Source organism: Aegilops tauschii, chromosome 1 (assembly GCF_002575655.3).
Source record: "Aegilops tauschii subsp. strangulata cultivar AL8/78 chromosome 1, Aet v6.0, whole genome shotgun sequence".
In the NCBI taxonomy this organism is placed as follows: domain Eukaryota; kingdom Viridiplantae; phylum Streptophyta; class Magnoliopsida; order Poales; family Poaceae; genus Aegilops; species Aegilops tauschii.
This window is the reverse complement of record NC_053035.3, coordinates 304,703,818-304,728,053: the sequence shown is the minus strand read 5'-3', so window position 1 is coordinate 304,728,053 and position 24,236 is coordinate 304,703,818. Positions and strand designations below refer to the sequence as shown.

General features: G+C 46.0%; 1 protein-coding gene across 1 annotated transcript; it reads right to left on the bottom strand.

Moving 5' to 3' along the window:
• Window positions 1-16,882: 16,882 nt before the first annotated feature.
• Window positions 16,883-19,521, bottom strand: LOC109764946 (expansin-like A2). Its single transcript, XM_020323727.4, has 2 exons — window positions 17,795-19,521; window positions 16,883-17,719 (listed from the first exon to the last, which is right to left on the bottom strand). The coding sequence occupies exons 1-2, from the start codon at window positions 17,928-17,930 to the stop codon at window positions 17,028-17,030; spliced, it is 828 nt and encodes a 275-aa protein (XP_020179316.1). The 5' UTR covers window positions 17,931-19,521; the 3' UTR covers window positions 16,883-17,027.
• Window positions 19,522-24,236: the final 4,715 nt, after the last annotated feature.

Below are 24,236 nucleotides of genomic sequence, written 5' to 3'. Positions count from 1 at the left end.
CGCAAGCATCAAGTTTAAGGTGTTGACTACGATGAGAGTTTCTCACTCGTATCTATGCTCAAGTCTGTCCGAATCATGTTAGCAATTGCTGCATTTTATGAAATCTGGCAAATGGATAAACAAAACTGCATTCCTTAATGGATTTATTAAAGAAGAGTTGTATATGATGCAACCAGAAGGTTTTGTCAATCCTAAAGGTGCTAACAAAATATGCAAGCTCCAGCGATCCATCTATGGACTGGTGCAAGCATCTCGGAGATGGAATATACGCTTTGATAAGTTGATCAAAGGATATAGTTTTATACAGACTTGCAGTGAAGCCTGTATTTACTAGAAAGTGAGTGGGAGCACTACGGCATTTCCGATAAGTATATGTGAATGACATATTGTTGATCGGAAATAATGTAGAATTATTCTGCAAAGCATAAAGGAGTGTTTGAAAGGAGTTTTCAAAGAAAGACCTCGGTGAAGCTGCTTACATATTGAGCATCAAGATCTATAGAGATAGATCAAGACGCTTGATAAGTTTTTTCAATGAGTACATACCTTGACAAGATTTTGAAGTAGTTTATTATTTATTTCCTTATATCATGATAAATGTTATTTATTCATGCTAGAATTGTATTAAACCAGAAACTTGATACATGTGTGAATACATAGACAAACAGAGTGTCATGATAAATGTTTATTATTCATGCTAGAATTGTATTAAACCAGAAACTTGATACATGTGTGAATACATAGACAAACAGAGTGTCACTAGTATGCCTTTACTTGACTAGCTCGTTGATCAAAGATTGTTATGTTTCCTAGCCATAGACATGAGTTGTCATTTGATTAACGGGATCACATCATTAGGAGAATGATGTGATTGACTTGACCCATTCCGTTAGCTTAGCATTCGATTGTTTAGTATGTTGCTATTGCTTTCTTCATGACTTATACATGTTCCTATGACTATGAGATTATGCAACTCCCGTTTACCGGAGGAACACTTTGTGTGCTACCAAACGTCACAACGTAACTGGGTGATTATAAAGGTGCTCTACAGGTGTCTCCAAAGGTACTTGTCGGGTTGGTGTATTTCAAGATTAGGATTTGTCACTCCAATTGTCGGAGAGGTATCTCTGGGCCCACTCAGTAATACACATCACTATAAGCCTTGCAAGCATTGTAACTAATGAGTTAGTTGCGGGATGATGTATTACGGAACGAGTAAAGAGACTTGCCGGTAACGAGATTGAACTAGGTATCGATATACCGATGATCGAATCTCGGGCAAGTAACATACCGATGACAAAGGGAACAACGTATGTTGTTATGCGGTCTGACCGATAAAGATCTTCGTAGAATATGTGGGAGCCAATATGAGCATCCAGGTTCCGCTATTGGTTATTGACCGGAGACGTGTCTCGGTCATGTCTACATAGTTCTCGAACCCGTAGGGTCCGCACGCTTAAAGTTAGACGACGGTTATATTATGAGTTTATATGTTTTGATGTACCGAAGGAGTTCGGAGTCCCGGATGAGATCAGGGACTTGACGAGGAGTCTCGAAATGGTCGAGATGTAAAGATCGATATATTGGACGACTATATTCGGACATCGGAAAGGTTTCGAGTGATTCGGATATTTTTCGGAGTACCGGAGAGTTACGGGAATTCATATTGGGCCTTAATGGGCCATACGGGAAAGGAGAGAAAGTCCCCAAAGGGTGGCCGCACCCCTCCCCATGGACTAGTCCGAATTGGACTAGGGAGGGGGCGCCCCCTTCCTTCTTTCTCCTTCTCCCTTCCCTTTTCCTACTCCAACAAGGAAAGGAGGAGTCCTACTCCCGGTGGGACCGGGAGTAGGACTCCTCCTGGCGCGCCTCCTCCTGGCCGGCCGCCTCTCCCTCCCTTGCTCCTTTATATACGGGGGCAGGGGGCACCCCATAGACACAACAATTGATCATTGATCTCTTAGCCGTGTGCGGTACCCCCCTCCACCATATTACACCTCGATAATATCGTAGCGGTGCTTAGGCGAAGCCCTCCGTCGGTAGAACATCATCAGCGTCACCGCGCCGTCGTGCTGACAAAACTCTCCCTCAGAGCTCGGCTGGATCGGAGTTCGAGGGACGTAATCGAGCTGAACGTGTGCTGAACTCGGAGGTGCCGTGCGTTCGGTACTTGATCGGTCGGATCGTGAAGACGTACGACTACATCAACCGCGTTGTGTTAACGCTTCCGCTTTCGGTCTACGAGGGTACATGGACAACACTCTCCCCTCTCGTTGCTATGCATCACCATGATCTTGCGTGTGCGTAGGAATTTTTTTGAAATTACTACGTTCCCCAACAGGAACTACTTCCAACACACATCATCACTTCACCCTTAACTAGTCTCTGTTCATTCTGCAACTCCCGTTTCGAGTTACTAATCTTAGCAACTAAACTAGTATCAAATACTAAGGGGTTGCTATAAACACTAGTAAAGTACACATCAATAACATGTATATCAAATATACCTTTGTTCACTATGCCATCCTTCTTATCCGCCAAGTATCTAGGGCAGTTCCACTTCTAGTGACCAGTCCCTTTGAAGTAGAAGCACTTAGTCTCAGGCTTAGGTCCAGACTTGGGCTTCTTCACTTGAGCAGCAACTCACTTGTCGTTCCTTGATGTTTCCCTTCTTCCCTTTGCCCTTTTCTTGAAACTAGTGGTCTTGTCAACCATCAACACTTGATGTTTTTCTTGATTTCTACCTTCGTCGATTTCAGCATCACAAAGAGCTTGGGAATCGTTTTCGTTATCCCTTGCATATTATAGTTCATCACGAAGTTCTAGTAACTTGGTGATAGTGACTAGAGAACTCTGCTAATCACTATCTTATCTGGAAGATTAACTCCCACTTGATTCAAGTGATTGTAGTACTCAGACATTCTGAGCACATGCTCACTAGCTGAGAAATTATCCTCCATCTTTGTAGGCAAAGTACTGTCAGAGGTGTCATACCTCTCGACACGGGCATGAGTATGAAATACTAATTTGAACTCTTGGAACATCTTATATGCTCCGTGGCGTTCAAAATATTTTTGAAGTCCCGGTTCTAAGCCGTAAATCATGGTGCACTAAACTATCAAGTAGTCATCATACCGAGCTTTTGTCAAAATGTTCATAATGTCTGCATTTTCTCCTGCAATAGTTCTGTCACCTAGCGGTGCATCAAGGACATAATTCTTCTATGCAGCAATGAGGATAATCCTCAGATCACGGATCCAATCTGTATCATTGCTACTAACATCTTTCAACTTAGTTTTCTCTAGGAACATATCAAAATAAAACAGGGGAGCTAAACACGAGCAATTGATCTACAACATAGATATGCTAATACTACCAGGACTAAGTTCATGATAAATTTAAGTTCAATTAATCATATTACTTGAGAACTCCCACTTAGATAGACATCTCTCTAATCATCTAAGTGATCACGTGATCCAAATCAACTAAACCATGTCCGATCATCACGTGAGATGGAGTAGTTTCAATGGTGAACATCACTATGTTGATCATATCTACTATATGATTCACGCTCGACCTTTCGGTCTCAGTGTTCTGAGGCCATATCTGCATATGCTAGGCTCGTCAAGTTTAACCTGAGTATTCCGCGTGTGCAACTGTTTTGCACCCGTTGTATTTGAACGTAGAGCCTATCACACCCGATCATCACGTGGTGTCTCAGCACGAAGAACTTTCGCAACGGTGCATACTCAGGGAGAACACTTATACCTTGAAATTTAGTGAGAGATCATCTTATAATGCTACCGTCAATCTAAGCAAAATAAGAAGCATAAAAGATAAACATCGCATGCAATCAATATAAGTGATATGATATGGCCATCATCATCTTGTCCTTGTGATCTCCATCTCCGAAGCACCATCATGATCACCATCGTCACCGGCGCGACACCTTGATCTCCATCGTAGCATCGTTGCATCTCGCCAACTTATGCTACTACGACTATCGCTGCCGCTTAGTGATAAAGTAAAGCATTACAGGGCGATTGCATTGCATACAATAAAGCGACAACCATATGGCTCCTGCCAGTTGCCGATAACTCGGTTACAAAACATGATCATCTCATACAATAAAATATAGCATCATGCCTTGACCATATCACATCACAACATGCCCTGCAAAACCAAGTTAGACGTCCTCTACTTTGTTGTTGCAAGTTTTACGTGGCTGCTACGGGCTGAGCAAGAACCATTCTTACCTACGCATCAAAACCACAACGATAGTTCGTCAAGTTAGTGATGTTTTAACCTTCTCAAGGACCGGGTGTAGCCACACTCGGTTCAACTAAAGTTGGAAAAACTGACACCCGCCAGCCACCTGTGTGCAAAGCACGTCGGTAGAACCAGTCTCGCGTAAGCGTACGCGTAATGTCGGTCCGGGCCGCTTCATCCAACAATACCGCCGAACCAAAGTATGACATGCTGGTAAGCAGTATGACTTGTATCGCCCACAACTTACTTGTGTTCTACTCGTGCATAAAACATCTACGCATAAAACCTGGCTCGGATACCACTGTTGGGGAACGTAGTAATTTCAAAAAAAATCCTACGCACACACAGGATCATGGTGATGCATAGCAACGAGAGGGGAGAGTGTTGTCCACGTACCCTCGTAGACCGAAAGCGGAAGCGTTAGCACAACGCGGTTGATGTAGTCGTACGTCTTCACGATCTGACCGATCAAGTACCGAACGCACGGCACCTCCGAGTTCAGCACACGTTCAGCTCGATTATGTCCCTCAAACTCCGATCCAGCCGAGCTTTGAGGGAGAGTTTCGTCAGCACGACGGCGTGGTGACGATGATGATGTTCTACCGACGCAGGGCTTTGCCTAAGCACCGCTACGATATTATCGAGGTGGATTATGGTGGAGGGGGGCACAGCACACGGCTAAGAGATCAATGATCAATTGTTTTGTCTTTGGGGCCCCCCTGCCCCCGTATATAAAGGAGCAAGGGAGGGAGAGGCGGCCGGCCAGGAGGAGGTGCGCCAGGAGGAGTCCTACTCCCACCGGGAGTAGGACTCCCTCCTTTCCTAGTTGGAGTAGGAGAAGGGGGAAGGAGGAGGAAGAGAGGAAGGAAAGGGGGGCGCCGCCCCCCTTCTTTGTCCAATTCGGACTAGAAGGGGAGGGGCGCGCAGCCTGCCCTGGCCGCCCCTCCTCTTCTCCACTAAGGCCCATGTAGGCCCATTAAACCCCCGGGGGGTTCCGCTGACCCCCGGTACTCCGGTAAAATCCCGATTTCACCCGGAACACTTCCGATATCCAAATATAGGCTTCCAATATGTCAATTTTTATGTCTCGACCATTTAGAGACTCCTCCTCATGTCCGTGATCACATTCGGGACTCCGAACAACCTTCGGTACATCAATACTCATAAACTCATAACATAACCGTCATCGAAACTTTAAGCGTGCGGACCCTACGGGTTTGAGAACTATGTAGACATGACCGAGACACGTCTCCAGTCAATAACCAATAGCGGAACCTGGATGCTCATATTGGCTCCCACATATTCTATGAAGATCTTTATCGGTCAGACCGCTTAACAACATACGTTGTTCCCTTTGTCGTCGGTATGTTACTTGCCCGAGATTCGATCGTCGGTATCTCAATACCTAGTTCAATCTCGTTACCGGCAAGTCTCTTTACTCGTTCCGTAATACATCATCCCACAACTAAGTCATTAGTTTCAATGCTTGCAAGGCTTATAGTGATGTGCATTACCGAGTGGCCCGAGAGATACCTCTGCGACAATCGGAGTGACAAATCCTATTCTCGAAATACGCCAACCCAACAAGTACCTTCGGAGACACCTGTAGAGCACCTTTATAATCACCCAGTTATGTTGTGACGTTTGGTAGCACACAAAGTGTTCCTCCGGTAAACGGGAGTTGCATAATCTCATAGTCAAAGGAACATGTATAAGTCATGAAGAAAGCAATAGCAACATACTAAACGATCAAGTGCTAAGCTAACGGAATGGGTCAAGTCAATCACATCATTCTCCTAATGATGTGATCTCGTTAATCAAATGACAACTCATGTCAATGGCTAGGAAACATAACCATCTTTGATCAACGAGCTAGTCAAGTAGATGCATACTAGTGACACTCTGTTTGTCTATGTATTCACACAAGTATTATGTTTTCGGTTAATACAATTCTAGCATGAATAATAAACATTTATCATGATATAAGGAAATAAATAATAACTTTATTATTGCCTCTAGGGCATATTTCCTTCAGATAGTAGGTCGTGCGATACTTTAGCACGGTTACTGAGGTCAATATGTTGAGTTGTACTTTGGTCGGACTTGACAGACTCGGGTATTCAATGCTGACGGTTCTGAGCATACTGTGGACTGAGCTGGTTGCCTTGATACGAGGTGCTTACTACAATGGAGTAGACCTCTTAGGCGTATCTTCACTTGGGTTTGATGTGGAATAAGACTGTCTTGGGCATACATACCGCGTTTTTCACACAATAACCGGCATACCTGTATTGTCGGTCTTGCTCTTTCATTATTTTGTTCTTCATCTGGATCTTTAACTGAAAGAGTGGGGCCTTATATATCCTTGATTATTTTTGTTACCTTGAGTGCTGTCATATGCAATATCTTGCAAACATACCCTGGTCTTGTTCATGTCTCCAGTCTCGGCATATTTACCCGGTTCACGTGTGCTTATACAGATCTCAATACTGTTGTTGATTATACCAGACAGTGACCAGATTAATAACATCACCTTGTCGGATGTGCGGGGCTGTTGTTGCCTCAATGTTGTCTTTCTTCAAGACTTGTTGATTCTTGCATCACCCACTGGTTTTCTTTATTCTAACTGATTCTTGTTTTTGTCCCAACTGTTGCAGAGCTGACTCATGGAGAAACTCTATCATATGCTGACAATTCATTGTTTATTATCTTGTACCAGTGTCGTACTGAAAAAGATTGGGCAGCTTGCGTTGGAAGCCATCGAGAGTATCTTGCTGAGGAAGACTGGATGGCTTGTGCTCGAAGATTTCGACGGATATCTTGCTGAGGAAGACTGGGTAGCGTACATCATAAGCTTCCCCCCTTAAAGACTTGCTAGGGAAGACTCAGTACCTTATGCCAGAAGCTTATGCAGTACCTTACCGAATAAGATTGAATATTTTGCAAGGGAACCCATTCATACCTTACTGATGCAGACTGGGAATCTTGTCTTGTACGCTTTGCTGAGAAATAATGTGCTGCTTTTCTTTGCGAACGGGATGACACACACACACACACACACATACATATATATATACATATTCTTGACATTCTGGTTGCTGATTACTTGCATGACAAGAATTGTCTGACTATCCTTCTTGCTGAATTCGTTGCATATTTGGACCGACTTTGGGGTGTCGCATGTTTTTAAATCTGACTCATGGCAAAATCAATCATTTTGTACGGACCATACCTTTGACTTGAAATGCACTATTGGACCCAGATCCAATTTTGTTCTCTTGTTGGTTTAATCATTGCTGCAATAAAGATGTGTCTCTGACGGGTACTTGTCACTAAAAGTCTGAGCAGAATATAACTTGTATTCAGACCGGATGTTTGCAATACCATGTTGTCAGCTGAAAATCTCATTGCCTTTAACTGAGTTCCTTTGTCTATATCTTTACTTCTCACGGCTTCTTCTGATTCCAGTGTCGGTTGATGAGCAATTTTCCATAAGGGGTTAACACCGAAGATTCAAAACAAAGAAGCACGAGAAATCGATCGATTGCAACAAAACACACAACAAACAAGCTACAAAACTACTCCACACAAGCACACACAAGCATAATACTAGAGCAAATGCACATGCACTACACGAAGGACTACACCCTACGCTTGAGAAAACACTCGGGAACTGACGAAGAAGCTAACGGAGTAGCGAGTGGAACTGTTGACTCCGAAACTCCGGATGGACGAGGCGGAGGGGTTGGAGAAACTGGAGGATACTGAGGTAGGGAAACACCAAGCAATCTCCTGGCTCGAGTGGCGTCTCGAACTAACTCAGAAATAAGAAGACACTCGGCCGTCATGTAACGGGACATGGCGAAGATGGTTGGGTCTTCTTGGGGGTTGACAGACGGGAACTTGATCTGCTTATGATTCTCGATGATGGTGGGATAGTACTGATAAGCACGGTTTTCTTGCACCATGCTCTCTCGATGACGAAGACCGGTGATTCCTGCCATTGCGACAAGCTGAACGGCACGCTCGGGGGTAGTGTCGTAACCACCGTGGAAACTGTAGGTGCGCTTACCAACAGGAATCGGGGCTGACAAATGAACATGAGCAACATACTCCAGGATTCTTCCTCCGGCAGAAAACTGGAATACTTGATAATGGGGTGGATCTGCGCGGGGATAAATGTTACGCCACATGTCGCCAAGGAGGGCGGAAAAGCTGAGACGTGCAGGAGAGGGATTGAACACAATAGGAACAGCACCGGGAGCTCTGGGGATGGCATTGAACTCGTGGAAGCTGACCGCCATCTACGCACGAAACAGGGGTTAGGGGTAACCGAATAAGACTATATGCGGCAAACAAATGCAGCAAGCAAGGGTAACAACCATACCCTATACTACCGTTTTCTAACATTCCAGCGAACTAGGACGCTCTACAGCCAGACTTGCTCTCATACCAAGCCTGTGGCACCCCGGCTCAAAGAAACCGGAACGCCCCGTATTCCAGCCCAGAGATCGAGCTGAAGTCTTCTGAAATACGGCACTGCTTAGCATAGAACAAACCAGCTCTCTATTACAACACGAATATGAATACAAGGTCTCCGATATTACAATGAATAACACCGGCACGGTGACGGTACGCTAACCACAGTTGCTCTATGCAATCAGCATAACAACTCGAGGCAACGGAATCTCTACTGGCAACGCAACAACGAATGACGGTGATGGACTCCAATTCGCAGGGACTCTGGCTGAAACGTTTATCCTAGCTCGCGAACACAGGAACCACACCAAACAAGCAAGCAAACCAGGCACGGCCTGCAAACTGGCGTGACACGCTAGGTCAGTACACTGAATGTACTTGCAAGCTCACAATAAACCAAAAGCAATCGAGACAAACAATAGCATGGCAATTACACGTTAAAGAAATCATGAACATGATACTAACAGAACAATCTTAGCATGAACAAGATGAACATGATATAGCTAGAACAACTTTAGCACGACATGAGCATATGAACATGATGATACTACATGCAGCAAGTTAAAATGATCCTGCACCAACTTACTCTTATTCGGCGGTTACCTCGTAATCAATCTCATGCATCAACTTACCAATATCGGTATCCACGATACCTCCGTGATCCTCTCTCGATCACAAACAATCTCTTTCTCATCATCGAACCGGGGTTATTATTAAGCAAGTTATTATTATTGTTGGCTCATAGTGTGACCGACTATGAACTGGGCCCATATCCGCGGGCGCGGCTATCGATAGATTTAACACACACTCTGCACAGGTTAGCACACTGTACCCACACTACGGAATCCATGGCCTCGCACTCCCATTCGGGTGGACCAACGGCATTCCGACAAAACTGATCCATTGCCATCACACTCTCCCAACCACTCTAACCAACTCCCCTCTGGGCTAAGTCATGGGTGGCCCCTATGTCCACCAAAGACATCCAACGGCCACCGTCGTGGCAAAACATAAACGGTCCCAAACGGGGACAAAAGCGCGCAAACAACTCGGGCACACAAGGCTTATGTCCGCCTACCTGATCAGGGTAGCGCGCGCCCATAACCTTTCCTCGTTGGAGGCACCGGCGAGAGGCATGATAATAGACCGCATTAAGGCCATTCCCATAAAAGGCAAATGTGGTTCCACTGGTCAGCTCGATTTGGTGGCACCATGACTCAGCCAACAGTTGTTCAAGTTCATTATTATCCGGTTAAACTTGAATGAAATAAGCTGAGCCATATTAAAATCACGTGATGCAACTACAATGCATGAGCATGATACCAACATGAGCATGGATGTGCAACCATAATAAATCATCGAGCATAACAACAATGAAACATATATCCAACTGAGCATGGCATACTGACGAGCATGAATAACACAAGTATAACACTACTCATAGCATGACATGACTACTAACATCAACAATAAATGCCAAGCAAGAACATATCAATAATACTACCAAGTAAGCATGTACCCAACTAGATGCAACAGAACATGCATAGCAACGGTACTGATAACAGATACTAAACATGCAACAGATGAGCATCACTACCACCAGCATGTACTACTACTACCAAGCATGACATGTGACAATAATACTAGCAAGTAGTACAAGATAACAAGATGCATCGAAACATAGCATGAAGGTGAACATGAAACCACGAGCATAACCGAAACAACCACAATAGTAGCAAACAAGCAGACAGATAACGGGCAAACTTTTATTAAATATTCAAGTAGAAACCATGGCTACTGCATGGCTATCATGCAAGTGGCTATTGTGGCTTGCCTGGGGGTGACTCAGACTCCGGGAAGAAATGCGGTGAAGCCGCAGAACGAAACGCCGGACGGTTCTCTCTCGGAGGGGGCTGATAAGGGAAAGGGCATCATGGTCATTTTCATAGTGTGAACACCTAGTGAAAATGTTACCAGCAGAAAGGTCTCGACGAGACGAAGAAGTGAGCGTTGGTTTCACCTCAATCGGAGTTACGGACGCAAAGTTATGAGGTGATGAAGATCAGGGACTAATATGTGATAAAATCCTCCAAACAGGCCCCTGGGAAGAAAAACAGAACGTGCCTTCGGGCAGATTATGTTTTGTGTAAAGGAAAATGTATTTTTAGCCACAGTAGATTTAAAATATGCCTTCTCAGTACGAAAACATATTACCAGAAAAACGTCTCCACTTAAACACATGGACCAGGGGGGTCACTTACGCGTGGGTCCCAGGCGCAGGGGGAGGGGCCAGGCTCGGTCGTCTCCTTCCTCCCGCTCGCATGTTCTCCCGTGAGACAGAGCAGAGGTAGGGGAGGGAAACGGCCAAGGGGGAGGCCATGGCTGTCCCGTTTAGAGGGTCGACCGGCGCCGGGGGGGGAGTAGGGAGGTGGGGAGGGGCGGCGCCAGAGGAGGCCAGGGGCGGGCGGCCGTGGTGGTGGTCTCGGTGATGCAGGGCTCTCCGGCGAGGGGCAATTGGTTGGGGCGGCTCGCGGAGACAAGGGGGAGGCAGTGGAGGTGGTGGAAGGAGGAGAGGGGGCCTGAGTTGGCCGGAATCAAGCCGAGGCCGATGACCACCGCGGACGAACGATAAGGAAACAGCGAAGGAGAGGCACTCTGGTGACCAAATGAGGCGAGGGAGGGAGTGGTGAGGTGCAGGGGAGGTCGGGCACTCCTTATATAGCCACGGGGGAGGCTCTGGAGCATCACGGGCGAGCTTACGCCAAGCTCTAATGGAGGACAGTGGCTGGGCATGGCACGGACACGGCTCTAGCGACGCATTTATGGCGAAACAGGAGGGGGCCCGAGCACGGGGTGATGAAGTCGAGCACGAGGAAGCTCCAGGACATGGTTTTAGGTTGAGACGACGAGGGAGACGACGGGAACAGTGGCCGGAACGAGCCAAAGCAGACCATTAGACATGACGCAAGTGTGATCACCACGGGCACTGGAGCAAATGGCTCGTTTTGGCCGGAACAACCATGTCTAGTAGATAGTCCTTGGTGCCCTTGGGTGCAATGAAGGAAGAAAAGATCCTTGGGGCAAAGAAGAGATTTGCAGGAGGAGCCAAAACATTTTGCAGCAAAGTGTTTGATGCAGGCTGAGGTTCACATGATTGGAGTTAGACTTAGAGCTTTCGCATAGCGTGATCAAGCACTAAGATGATCATCTTTGAGAATTTGCAGCTCATTAGGATGGATAAAAAGGGTACTTGTTGTAGAAACCACCCTAATGGCCAGAATTAGAGATGATGAAGTTGCACTCACATGAAGAGGCAAGTTGAGCTGAAATTGGGCATGGCCCAATGATTTGGAGATATGAAGACGCTCAAAAAATTTCAGGCCATTTGGACGAACCAAAATGGTACTTGCTTCACATAGAATCTCCCTGGATAGAATTTTGGAAAAATTGCACAGGGCAAATGGTTTAATAGATTGAACCAAAACTTGGTTGAGAGAGTTGATATGGATAGGAGAATGCCCTGGAAAATTTTCAGCTTAAATGAAGCAATATAAAATATTGTCGCTTCGCAAACTGAAGATCTGACCAGAAACTAAGATTTGGAGCTGGTCTCACATAGATGAGTTACATGAGCTCATATTTGGTGGAGAGCGTGATTTGATCATATGAAGGACCTTGCAAAATTTTAACTCATTTGGATATGCCTAGCTTGTACTTCCTTCACAATGACTTCCCTCAGACATGAACTTTGAAAATTTGCTCAGGAATATTTACTAGGAAAATTGAGTTGAATTTTGGCATGGGACAATTATATGGACAGGAAAAGATGTCCAAAAAGTTTGGGGTCAATCAAGCAAAGATAAATGACACTTCCTTTTCAAACCACCACTTAGGTCAGAAATAGAAAATAAATATTTGTGAATTGTCTTTGATGATGCCAAGGAAGGATTTTGACATATTTGAGGAAGATATGACCCAAAAAAATTATGAGAATTATTTGGGAATTTTGGGAGTGACAGAAATATAGGTTGCTTCACAACCTAGGGTTTAAAGGGTTATTCCTTTAACAGAAAAGGAATATTCCCTGGAAAAAGAATATTGTATTAGGTCAAGGATGAAAATGACATGATCTTGGGTTGATGATGAGGATGGCAAGCCATTATACCTACGAAGACATGATCTTCCCAAGTTTTAGAACCACATAGCCACAGAAAAACAATTCAAATCAAGAAATCCAAGAAAATCGTCAGAAAAAGAAAAGGGCAAAACCCAGGGTGTTACACATTACTTAGTATGATTAGTTCTCCAACCAAATTTGCAGAGGATCTTACCTTTGAGCATCTCAATGGCAAGAAGACAATACATCTGATGTGCTGCTATTAAAAAGTAGCAATTAATACCGCAATACAAATTACATGTCTGCACTTTGAATGAAATCCCATCGCTAATCTTTCTCGGGTATGTGACTCCGTTGGACTCACATAGTGCTATATGTATGTATAGCATCTAGATCGTAAAATAGGCGTCGTGGTAGTTTATGCTAGAAATAGTCAAAGGAAGCATGGGATTTAAGACTTAAGAGCCATACATGAAGGTTGTTTCTCCCCTTTGAAACAATTGGATGTACGGCAATTGAATCAATAGATGTTGTGAGGAGTAGGCGGATCGTGCAGGCGGAGGCCAACCAGGTATCCTAGCGGCAGTGACGCAATGCATTGACTTGCTCATGTAGCGGAGCGAAATCAGACTGATGATGAGTGGTGGAGAAACAGGAAGAGATGTGGGACACATGCATGCCTGACCCTGTTGGGCTGCATGACGCTGCGGGAGAAGGCAGACTAAATGGCTTGATCGAGGTGGCTTCGTGGTGTTGCCCGCGGCAGTGCGCCCCATGACCGCGGCACCCCCATCCGGTTTGGCCGGCATGGTCGATGACATGTAGCACTTCGCCCTCTCGTCCAGCCTCATTGTTATTCAGCATCGACGCCGTCAACGGCCACAACAAAATCGGTGCCATCATCTTCCCGCACCAATGTCATTCTCTGAACCTCTAGGTGTGTACAGTCATACAGTACCCACGTTGGTCTGGGTTATGCGGAAGAGATTGAGCAAGGGAAGGAAAAAAATCATGAATCCTCGTCAGGTGATGACATCGTTGCTATTTATTAGAAGAACTCATGTGAGAAGGACATTTTATAAGGGAATGAAGCGATGCCTTCAGCTGTTACTCCTAGACTTGTTTTGCTAAGTTGAATGTCAATGAGATAGTGGGGATGTGAACAACAACCGTTTCTGTGCTTGTTTTTGCATGAGGAGATAATGAACTCACAGTTCGTAAACTGAAGCAAAAAATGGCATGATAGCTAGTAGCTTAATTGCATGCATCACGGTAGAGTAGGGAAATTCGGTAGTTTAATTGCATGCTTACGGATATGGCATGATAGCTGAGTTGGCATGCGTGCATGTCAAGATAAATAGAGTAGTGAAGATGACTCTCTCCCTGCGCGTTGTTGTGGTAACTTCGTTAAAAATGCATAAGTAGTTGCTAAAAATAACTAACAAATGAAAATAAAGTATAAGCTTGAACAATAAAAGAAAGTGTCTAAAAATAGAATAAAAACTTTTGAATTATAGTTAGAAATGTCACCTCAAAGAAAAATGTGAAGGATGACATACTAATGCAAAAGTAATAATTAAATGCATGACTTGCTTATGTGGCAGATTTTGCATGGCTTAGTGAGAAAGAAGATTTAAATGCATTGCTTAGTGGGACATTGAGGTGGACACTTTGCATGTCGAGAGAATTGGGACCAACTTCTTAATAATGTAAGATTAACACCTTCAATCGTCCCAATCTTTGAAAATCTCTTCGCCTACCTCCTGCTTTTAAATAGATGAATTAATTCCTCCAACGCATAGGTTCCTAATAGCTCTAGCTGCAAAAACCAACTAACAAACACAAGCCATCAGATGGCATACTATTATGTAATGAAATAGAAGAATAAAATCATCATCCAAGCAGTCCTAGCAACAAAACTTATGAGGTAGCTATGAATTTACTCGGTCTAAACTAAAGTGAAACATATCAGAGAGAGCATGCACTTCAAAGTTATATCAAATCACAGCCTGAATAACATCAAATTGTGTCACTTGTGCACAACTCATTACACAACAGCAACAGATGAATGGAGCAATTTGACTCGAGAAAAAAACAACTACCACCAACAAAGGATAATACATTATTTGTACACCATTCAAATTGAAATCAAACCATACCATAGGGACTAGATATTGACCTATTCCATGGAAAATTACAACTGGAGTTACACCAGTAAGTATCGAGGGCATAAGTCTTTAAACTACGCCAACATAACAATATTACCCTAAACAAGAAACAATCATCAATCTAGGACTGTATTGCAACATAGATCATCCTACATAGTATAAACCGCATAAAAGAGCGAGCCGATGGGATAATAATGTTGGGAAACGTAGTAGAAAACAAAAAATTGCGTGCCTACGACCACCCAAAATCAATATAAAGATGCATAACGGGTTGGGATCACGATCATTTTCGTCACCGAGTTGCGAAGGAAGAAGAACGTGTCGGTGTATATCGTACTTGGAGTCCCTAGAACCGTCGATGAACGATCTCTCGTGCCGCCCACGAATAGTCCCTTGAGCCAAAGACCGAAAGCACGATCTCTTTGCTTGATTGCAAGTGTGCGACCTTCACGATCGGACGGCGCTTCACCGTCCAGAGCTAATCACCGCCGAAGAATTAGAGGGAGAAGATTAAAACCACACGGGGCTTCTAATTATGATGACAAGAGGATTAGCCTACTAATCAACTAGGACGAACTAGAAGTAGAACTAGAAGAACTATAGAAGGCTCCAAAACTTGTATATGCAATAGAGCAAAAAAACATATTATATATTAGAGGAGGAGGAGGGGGCAGCCACCAAGGAGGGGAAGTCCCTCCTTGGGGCACCGACCAAGGGGTAGGAGTAGGACACGCCTCCTGGTCCAATTCGCCCCCCCCCCTATATGGCAAGGGGGCGCCATTTCCTTACGGGGCCTTTATGGCCCATAATTCCCTCCATTTCTTGGCCTTTTTAGACCCGTTGATATTTAAATTAAATATAAAATATTCTAAATACTTGTAGATCATCGTACATATATATTTTAATATCTTCAAAAACATTTTTCACCTATATATAATATATCGGCAATACCCGGTATTACCCGATATTCACCGAAACCTTTCTGGTGACCCCGTAACGCTTCCGGATTCTCTCGGAACTATTCCGAATATTAATGAAATAATTCCACAAACATATTCTCATGAATCCCGTCCTGCTAAAGTTCAGCAATTCGGCAGACCATGATTGCCTTAAGCTTGTGACCCCGTAGATTCGGTAACTCACAGACATGAATGAAATCGTTCGTTCAATGACCGACAGCGGGAGCGTGGACGTCCATATCAACCCTTATGAGCACATGAATGATATTCGAGTAAACCTTTAGTTATCATGTGATGTTCTCTTTTCTTTGTGATACTTCAAAAAACGTCGGATGCACCGGTATCCTCCTGAGTCAACACTATGCTCATTATACCGAAATCCTCTTTACCGATTTTGTTCTTCTTTCTTGGACATCACGTGTATGCCATTTAACGGTTTGTGATGGTGTTCACCATGCTTTCTGTGAATTAACCGGACAATCCTCTTCTGCTTAATTAACAGCTGAACCAAATCTTTTGCGGCGGTTTCAAAAATAAATCACTTGGGTCATCTTGTCCGACCAATGGACACCACAGCTCCTATCACTCTACCTCTGCGTCATGCCAGTTACCGGAACGACGAGCATATTGGAGCAGTGCGCAGCAGGCAGATCGCCCAACCAACCTACGACGGCAAGGGAACGCCGGGCATCACGCCGGGAATCACACGAAACGCTCCTAGCTACCTTTGGGGCCGTCACCATTGCCCAGTACAGAAATGCAACCTGCACGCGCGAAAGGGGGAGCACGGCACCCGCCGTTGACGACCAGGGCCGTCGTCGTGCAATGCATGCACTATCGCAGGTTGGCACGCACCGGTGACCAAAGACGCGCAGCAAGGCCGGACCCAGTTGCAACCGCACGTCTGACTCTTCCACCCGATTCATTCCGCTTCGTTAATCGTCATCCAAGAAGAAAGGAGGAAGGGGATTAGCACGAGCAAGATCAAAAGCAAACGACTCTACTGTACAACCGGGATTCGTGTCTCTGCAAGTGTCACTTCCACTCCCGGGCGTCGCAGGGGGAGCACCCCTCCAGCGCGACGTCGGCGATCTGCACCCCGGTGTCGTACACCCGGCCGGCGGCCCACCGCCGCGGGAGGACCTCCCCTTCTGCCCACACCCACTTCCCGTCGTACCCGCCGGTGACCACCATCCGGAGCTGCAGCGGCCCCGCCGGCGCCTGGCCCGTGCTCCACGCCGGCCCGCCGCGCTCCCGCGTCATGGACCTCCAGCTCGACGACCCGGCCGCCGCGACGTCCACCGCCACGATGTCCGTCTGCCCGCCCTGGTACAGGAACCTGATCGTCAGGCCGCCCGGTGGCGCGCCCTCCTCCACGCGCACCGACAGGTTGCGGCGGCGCGCGTACTCGCAGGGCACCCGCTTGTACTCCACGCCCACGGCGCGCCGCTCCCTCAGCTGCCGCGCGGCGGCCGTGCCCCCGCCGCCCCGCGCCATGGCCGCGTACGCCGCGCCGCTCAGCACGAGGTCGGTGCGGTTCGTGGCCGTGCGCGCCTGGTCCGTCACGACCACCGTGGCGCCCGCGGCGCTGCAGAGCGCGGCGTCCGTGCACCGGACCTGGTAGCACGCGCCGCAGCCGACGCCCCCCCTGTACAGCGCGGGGCTCGCGGCCGCGAGGAGCCCGCCGTTGAAGGTCGCCGCCAGGGAGCCGTACCCGCAGGAGCCAGCTGCACCCAGAGCTAAACCGAATCAGTCAACCAAACCACGAACAACAAACCGTAACAAACGGAAGCGAAACGCACCATTGTCGAGGACCGGCGAGGAGGCGCGGTACGCCGCCTTGGACCGGCGCACGCACCGGTCGCACGCCGAGGCCGGGGACGAGGCAGCGGCGAGGAAGACAAGCAGGAGGATCAAACGCGATCGAGCGCTCGCCATCGGTGGGGCTTGATTCTTGAAGACGGGTGCGTTACTCGGAGTGGTCTACTTGCTAGAAGATCGAACAGGACAGGAGAGAAGAGAATAGGATGGATTCTTGCGAGCAGCTGGGCTGGAGCTAAGCTTTATACCCGACGCGGCGCGCACGCTGGTTGGCCGGTTGCGGTTTACGAGTTAACTGCGCTGGCCCTAGGTGCGGCCAGCCTCGAAACCGGACGGCCGCGGTCTCGTACCTGGGACACAGCAGAATGCCGACGCGGTTGGGAGTAGGGAGGAAGGAAAGCGCGATGGCCACGTGGCCGTGAGGTGGATCCAGGGATGGGGGTGAAGTGCTGCGGCAAAAAGTTTGGGGTGGCCACCGACCCTGGAGACGCGGGCCGTAACCTGCGCGCGCCAGCGAGTGGTGCTTGAACTGCTCGAAGTTGTACTAGGATAAACTCCGGTAACCACGTCCCATCGGCGGGCAGCCTGCCGCGTGGCGAGGTAACGGCACGTTTGATTGCCGTTTTGTGAACACGCGTGTGTTTCTTTACTTTTATATATACTGCCTCGAGAGGGTTTCCACTTGCTGTTACCTCGAAAGGGAAGGTAGTAATTCCTGAGGAAAGAATTAACTCCTTTGCCGATCAAGGAGGAGGCGTTTGAGTTTGACAGAGCTGACGGGGATGGGATTTGGGTTCCAGGGGATAAGGATAGAAGTGGCGGCTAGGCTTGCACTTGCACGGTTTGAATAGGGGACGAGATCACGACCGATTTAAAGCGTTTCCTTGGGGCTTATCGCGAACCACGGCCGCCGACGGCGCCACCGCCCACTGCTGCCGCGGCGCCCCGCGCAGGTGCGTTTTCGATTGTTGCTCCTGCTCTCATCTCTGTTAAGAATAGAATAGTTGCTTACAATTAAGCTAATTAAGCTAATTAGGATTAAGTCAATTGTTAGATAGGTTGCTTGGTTCTCAAGCAACCATGTACTTCCTTGGCTCTTAAGGCAACTATGTAATTTCTTGACACTCAAGTAACTATGTGTTTACTTGACCGCCTTCCGTCTGGGTATAAATAGCCCACTTCTATCATCAATAAAGACTGATGAATCATCTTTTATTCAAACTCTCTCGTTCTTTACTTTCTACTTTAAACACGTTATCAGCACTTTGCCCTGACAGAGAGTGATTAGGCCAGAGAAAAGAATAGTGGTGCTCAGCCATCGAGGCGTGTACGCGCAGACTTCCTCAACGCCTCGAGCGATCCTTGGCGGTGCCGGCGTTGTCCGGCGCGGCGGTCTGCAGCGGTCTTGGCGCGGATAATGACACCGGTCACGGCGGCGCCCGCACGCGTTTGCGTCGCTATGAAGACTCCGTCTAGCGCGCACGGCTTCCGCACAGAAGAATTTCTGTCAATACCGATTCAATCAACCACAACCCCGTCCACGGCGAGAATACATGCGCATGCATAAATCCGTAAAAGAGGTAAACTGGATCAGGAGATTTATCCGTTTGCTTTGTCTTCTTCCCATCAATCAACGATCTATCCATAATTTTTCTCGTGTACATGTATGCACTCACGAGAATTACTTCCATCCGAGTTCATAGGAGAAGAATACATGGATTAAAGTACCAAAGGCCTCGAACACGATCTGCCAAAAGGTAAAATCACTTGATTGCAGAGAGACGACAAACAATGAGTATCGGGAAGGACAAGAACCAGGACTCACCGACAAGAACATCAACCATCGGCCCCGGCGTTGTGCTTGGCCACGGGATGCTGCGCACGACGCAAGCGGCAGCCTCGAAGCCTGTGACGACGGCTTGCGAGACACAGCACCGTCCTCCGGCGCGGCCTCGCCTTCCCAGCCGGCGATGTTGCGCCGTCCTCCAGACGACGGCCTGCGCGCGGCGTGGTGACTGGAGAGGACCTCCGTCGCAGCACTGGCACGCGACACCCGAGCCCTTTCATCCGGCATCAAGGAGGCGACGCGACCCACGGCACCCTGCGGCGTGGCTGCTAGCGGACATGGCCACTCCCGCAGCAGCAGGCTCTCAGGCACGGCCGCGGCGTCTCCCGGCGCGCAGCAGACGACACGCTCCAACGGCGCCCTCCGGCGCACAGCAATGGCCGACACGGCAGGCCCTCCGGCCGGTGGCGGTGTCTAATCCCTAGCCACACAGAAAGAAATTGGGAATTTCTTATCTCTTTGACGAATTTGTAATTTAACCCTCAGGTTATGTGACGATCCATATAACTCGTTAGGTTTTCTGTGCAGCCATCAGGTTAACCAAACTTTACGGTTTAACCCCCAGTTCATCCCAAATTATATATACAACATACTTATACACCATTTCACAATGGGTAAAATTCTGAGTTGAAGACCTCATGTCTTCATACATTTGCATAAGTATGTGAATTTTTTTTCCACATATATGTGTTACCACATTAATACTATTGCAGAAGTGCGTTTTTCTTCGAGATCCTATTTCTCCAAAATTCAAGACATCATCTATGTCTTCACCGCAAAATTTACCTATGACATGCGACCTTAGGACAACAACTTTTTGCATGGAAATATTATTTTTTTTCCCTTGCAAACCTTAAGAATTATATAGTGTCATACTTAATATGACTAGCCCAAATTTTATTTGTGAATCACAAGGTATTGGTGGCATCTATAGTATCATTTGCAAATTATCCAGCACTACTGTGAGGTCTACATCTTGCCATTTTAACATGACTACCTTCGAAGTGCTCTTCCAAATATTAATATTTGATGTGACTACCTCAAGATATCGTAAGGTAATACTGGCATCTACTACAAGATTTTGCAGACTATCCACTATTACTACAAGGTCTACATCATGTCACTTTGACAGATGATTACCTTCAAAGTGATTTCATAAATTTAGCATCACATAAGGTAATAGAATTATGAACATCTACTGACAAAAGTCAGATTATGTTTTCTATTACTGTGAGATCTACACTATTGGTGATTATCTTCAAAGTGTTATCCTATATAATTTGAGGTCTACACATATGGTTATAAAGCACCAGATATTTATAAAATTTGCTCATCTGAAGCATTTGTTGTTGTTCACTAAAATATTTTACTCTCATAGTAAATATAGTTCTTGCACACTAGCTATATACCGAAAAGGTATTGTGTGCTAATATCAACAAGCCTCATTTTGCTTGAATATGTCATAAGAAACTACATAAATATTTCCATATAATCATGATTGACTTCTATTACATTGGTAAAATACATGGCAGTGAAGCCTATGTCACTATTTATAATTTTAGCGTTGTCCATCCATCAAGATGGATCCCATAATTATGGCAATGATTGAGTGTATCAGCACTTTTGCAATGTCCACATCACATTGTGGTTATACTTTCACAATGACTATCCAATGTCAAACAAGCAACGTCTATGTTTTTGGCGGTGACTCTAAAGTTGCAACGCTCATATGCATTTTATTTGTCCCAACTTCACTTAGTTCTCAAACTAAATACATAATGGATGAATTTAGATTCATTCTGAATATTCCCCTTAATATAAACATGATGCCTTGAGCACATCGCGGATGATTACCCATTCGTTTTTCAAGACCTCAAGTCTATCGCAGCTCACAATTCTGTCACTTAATCAACTTCAAGTTGAGATCTCGTGATCAAATATTTTCATATGCCCTTAATACACTTTACATCCTCTTATGGTGGTACTACATTTTTCCATGACGAAGAGACATATAATTTCTTAAAATCATTAGATTTACCCAACAGGTGATATACCATTATTTGAAATATTTGCTGGTACTGAGAATACTATGCAAGACAGTGGTCACAAAATAGAACCATGAGGAATACGAAGTAAAGTGGAGGCTAATAGACAACCAAAGACAAAATAACCTCTTAATAGGGAATATATCATCTTCAAAGGATCACAAAGACAACTCTCAAGTTTGTCAAATGTGTGGTTATACAAAGATTATACCTATGATTACCAAACCGTCAAATACATAGTCAAACTACAGCACATATTTGGGATAAATTTTAAAATTTGCAAACTTGCAACCAAAAAATATTCTGGTAAATGATTGTTCTCAAATCTTCATTAGAAGGTGAGAACCAAAAATCTAGTGCAATAAAATGATGGTGAATGCCATTGCAACGATGATATGTTTGCGTAATAAAATTTTCAATAATATTGGGGACCTCATGTAACCTCTTAATTATCCCAAAATATTATTAGCCTATACTTGTTGTACTACAAGTAGTGCGATGTCCAGTATCTTATTTCTCGGACATGATATTCGATAAATTTTGAATGTATGAATCAAGTCATACTCAATATTGTTGCGTACACAATAATTTTCTAGCGATGATTAGAAAATTATTGACAATCCTGTTGGTCACCACTTATCAAGTTATAAATTTTCCCAAATCATCAGATTTTATGTGCACCGCATGTGCCATAGGGGAAATAAGTTTTAAGGCACTCTCACCTTAAAATTCTAAGCAGGACACTTATTCTTCCTTGAACACATTCAAAAGATATGTCTGGAATGCTTAACCATTATCTGGGGTAATTTAGATACTTCATGTTGGGGATCGTAGCAGAAATTTAAAATTTACTACGTATCACCAAGATCAATCTATGGAGTCATCTAGCAACGAGAGAGAGGGGAGTGCATCTACATACCCTTGTAGATCGCGCGCGGAAGCGTTCAAGAGAACGGGGTTGATGGAGTCGTACTCGTCGTGATCCAAATCACCGATGATCCAAGCGCCGAACGGACGGCACCTCCGCGTTCAACACACGTACGGAGCGGGGACGTCTCCTCCTTCTTGATCCAGCAAGGGGGGAGGAGAAGTTGATGGAGATCCAGCAGCACGACGGCGTGGTGGTGGAAGTAGCGGGATCCCGGCAGGGCTTCGCCAAGCGCAAGCGGGGAGGAAGAGGTGTCACGGGAGGGAGGGAGGCGCCAGGGCTTGGGGTGCTGCTCCCATGCGCCTCCCCACTATATATAGGGGTGGAGGGGGCTGGTTTCTTGCCCTCCAAGTCCATTGGGGCGTTGGCAAAGGTGGGGAAAAGAAATCCCATCATTTCCCTTCCCCACCGATTGTTATCCCCCTTTTTTAGGGATCTTGATCTTATCCCTTCGGGATATGATCTTATTCCTTCTAAGGTGGGATCTTGGTGCGCCTTGACCAGGGGTGTGGGGCCTTGCCCCCACTACCCACGTTCATGTGGCTCCCCCCATGCAGGTGGGCCCCACTTCGGAACCTTCTAGAACCATCCCGGTACAATACCGAAAAATCCCGAACATTTTCCGATGGCCAAAATAGGACTTCCCATATATAAATCTTTACCTCCGGACCATTCCGGAACTCCTCGTGACGTCCGGGATCTCATCCGGGACTCCGAAAAACTTTCGGTTAACCGCATACTAATATCTCTACAACTCTAGCGTCACCGAACCTTAAGTGTGTAGACCCTACGGGTTCGGGAGACATGCAGACATGACCGAGACGACTCTCCGGTCAGTAACCAACAGCGGGATCTGGATACCCATGTTGGCTCCCACATGTTCCACGATGATCTCATCGGATGAACCACGATGTTGAGGATTCAATCAATCCCGTATACAATTCCCTTTGTCAATCGGTACGTTACTTGCCCGAGATTCGATCGTCGGTATCCCAATACCTTGTTCAATCTCGTTACCGGCAAGTCACTTTACTCGTACCGTAATGCATGATCCCGTGACCAAACACTTGGTCACATTGAGCTCATTATGATGATGCATTACCGAGTGGGCCCAGAGATACCTCTCCGTCATACGGAGTGACAAATCCCAGTCTCGATTCGTGCCAACCCAACAGACACTTTCGGAGATACCCGTAGTGCACCTTTATAGCCACCCAGTTACGTTGTGACGTTTGACACACCCATAGCACTCCTATGGTATCCGGGAGTTGCACAATCTCATGGTCTAAGGAAATGATACTTGACATTTGGAAAAGCTCTAGCAAACGAACTACACGATCTTGTGCTATGCTTAGGATTGGGTCTTGTCCATCACATCATTCTCCTAATGATGTGATCCTGTTATCAATGACATCCAATGTCCATAGTCAGGAAACCATGACTATCTGTTGATCAACGAGCTAGTCAACTAGAGGCTCACTAGGGACATGTTGTGGTCTATGTATTCACACATGTATTACGATTTCCGGATAACACAATTATAGCATGAACAATAGACAATTATGATGAACTAGGAAATATAATAATAACCATTTTATTATTGC

Coding starts and splice junctions, on each gene's coding strand:
- LOC109764946 (XM_020323727.4), bottom strand. CDS start 17,930: ATGGCGAGCGCTCGATCGCGTTTGATCCTCCTGCTTGTCTTCCTCGCC. Junction 17,720..17,794: donor CTCGCCGGTCCTCGACAATG/GTGCGTTTCGCT, acceptor CTCTGGGTGCAG/CTGGCTCCTGCGGGTACGGC.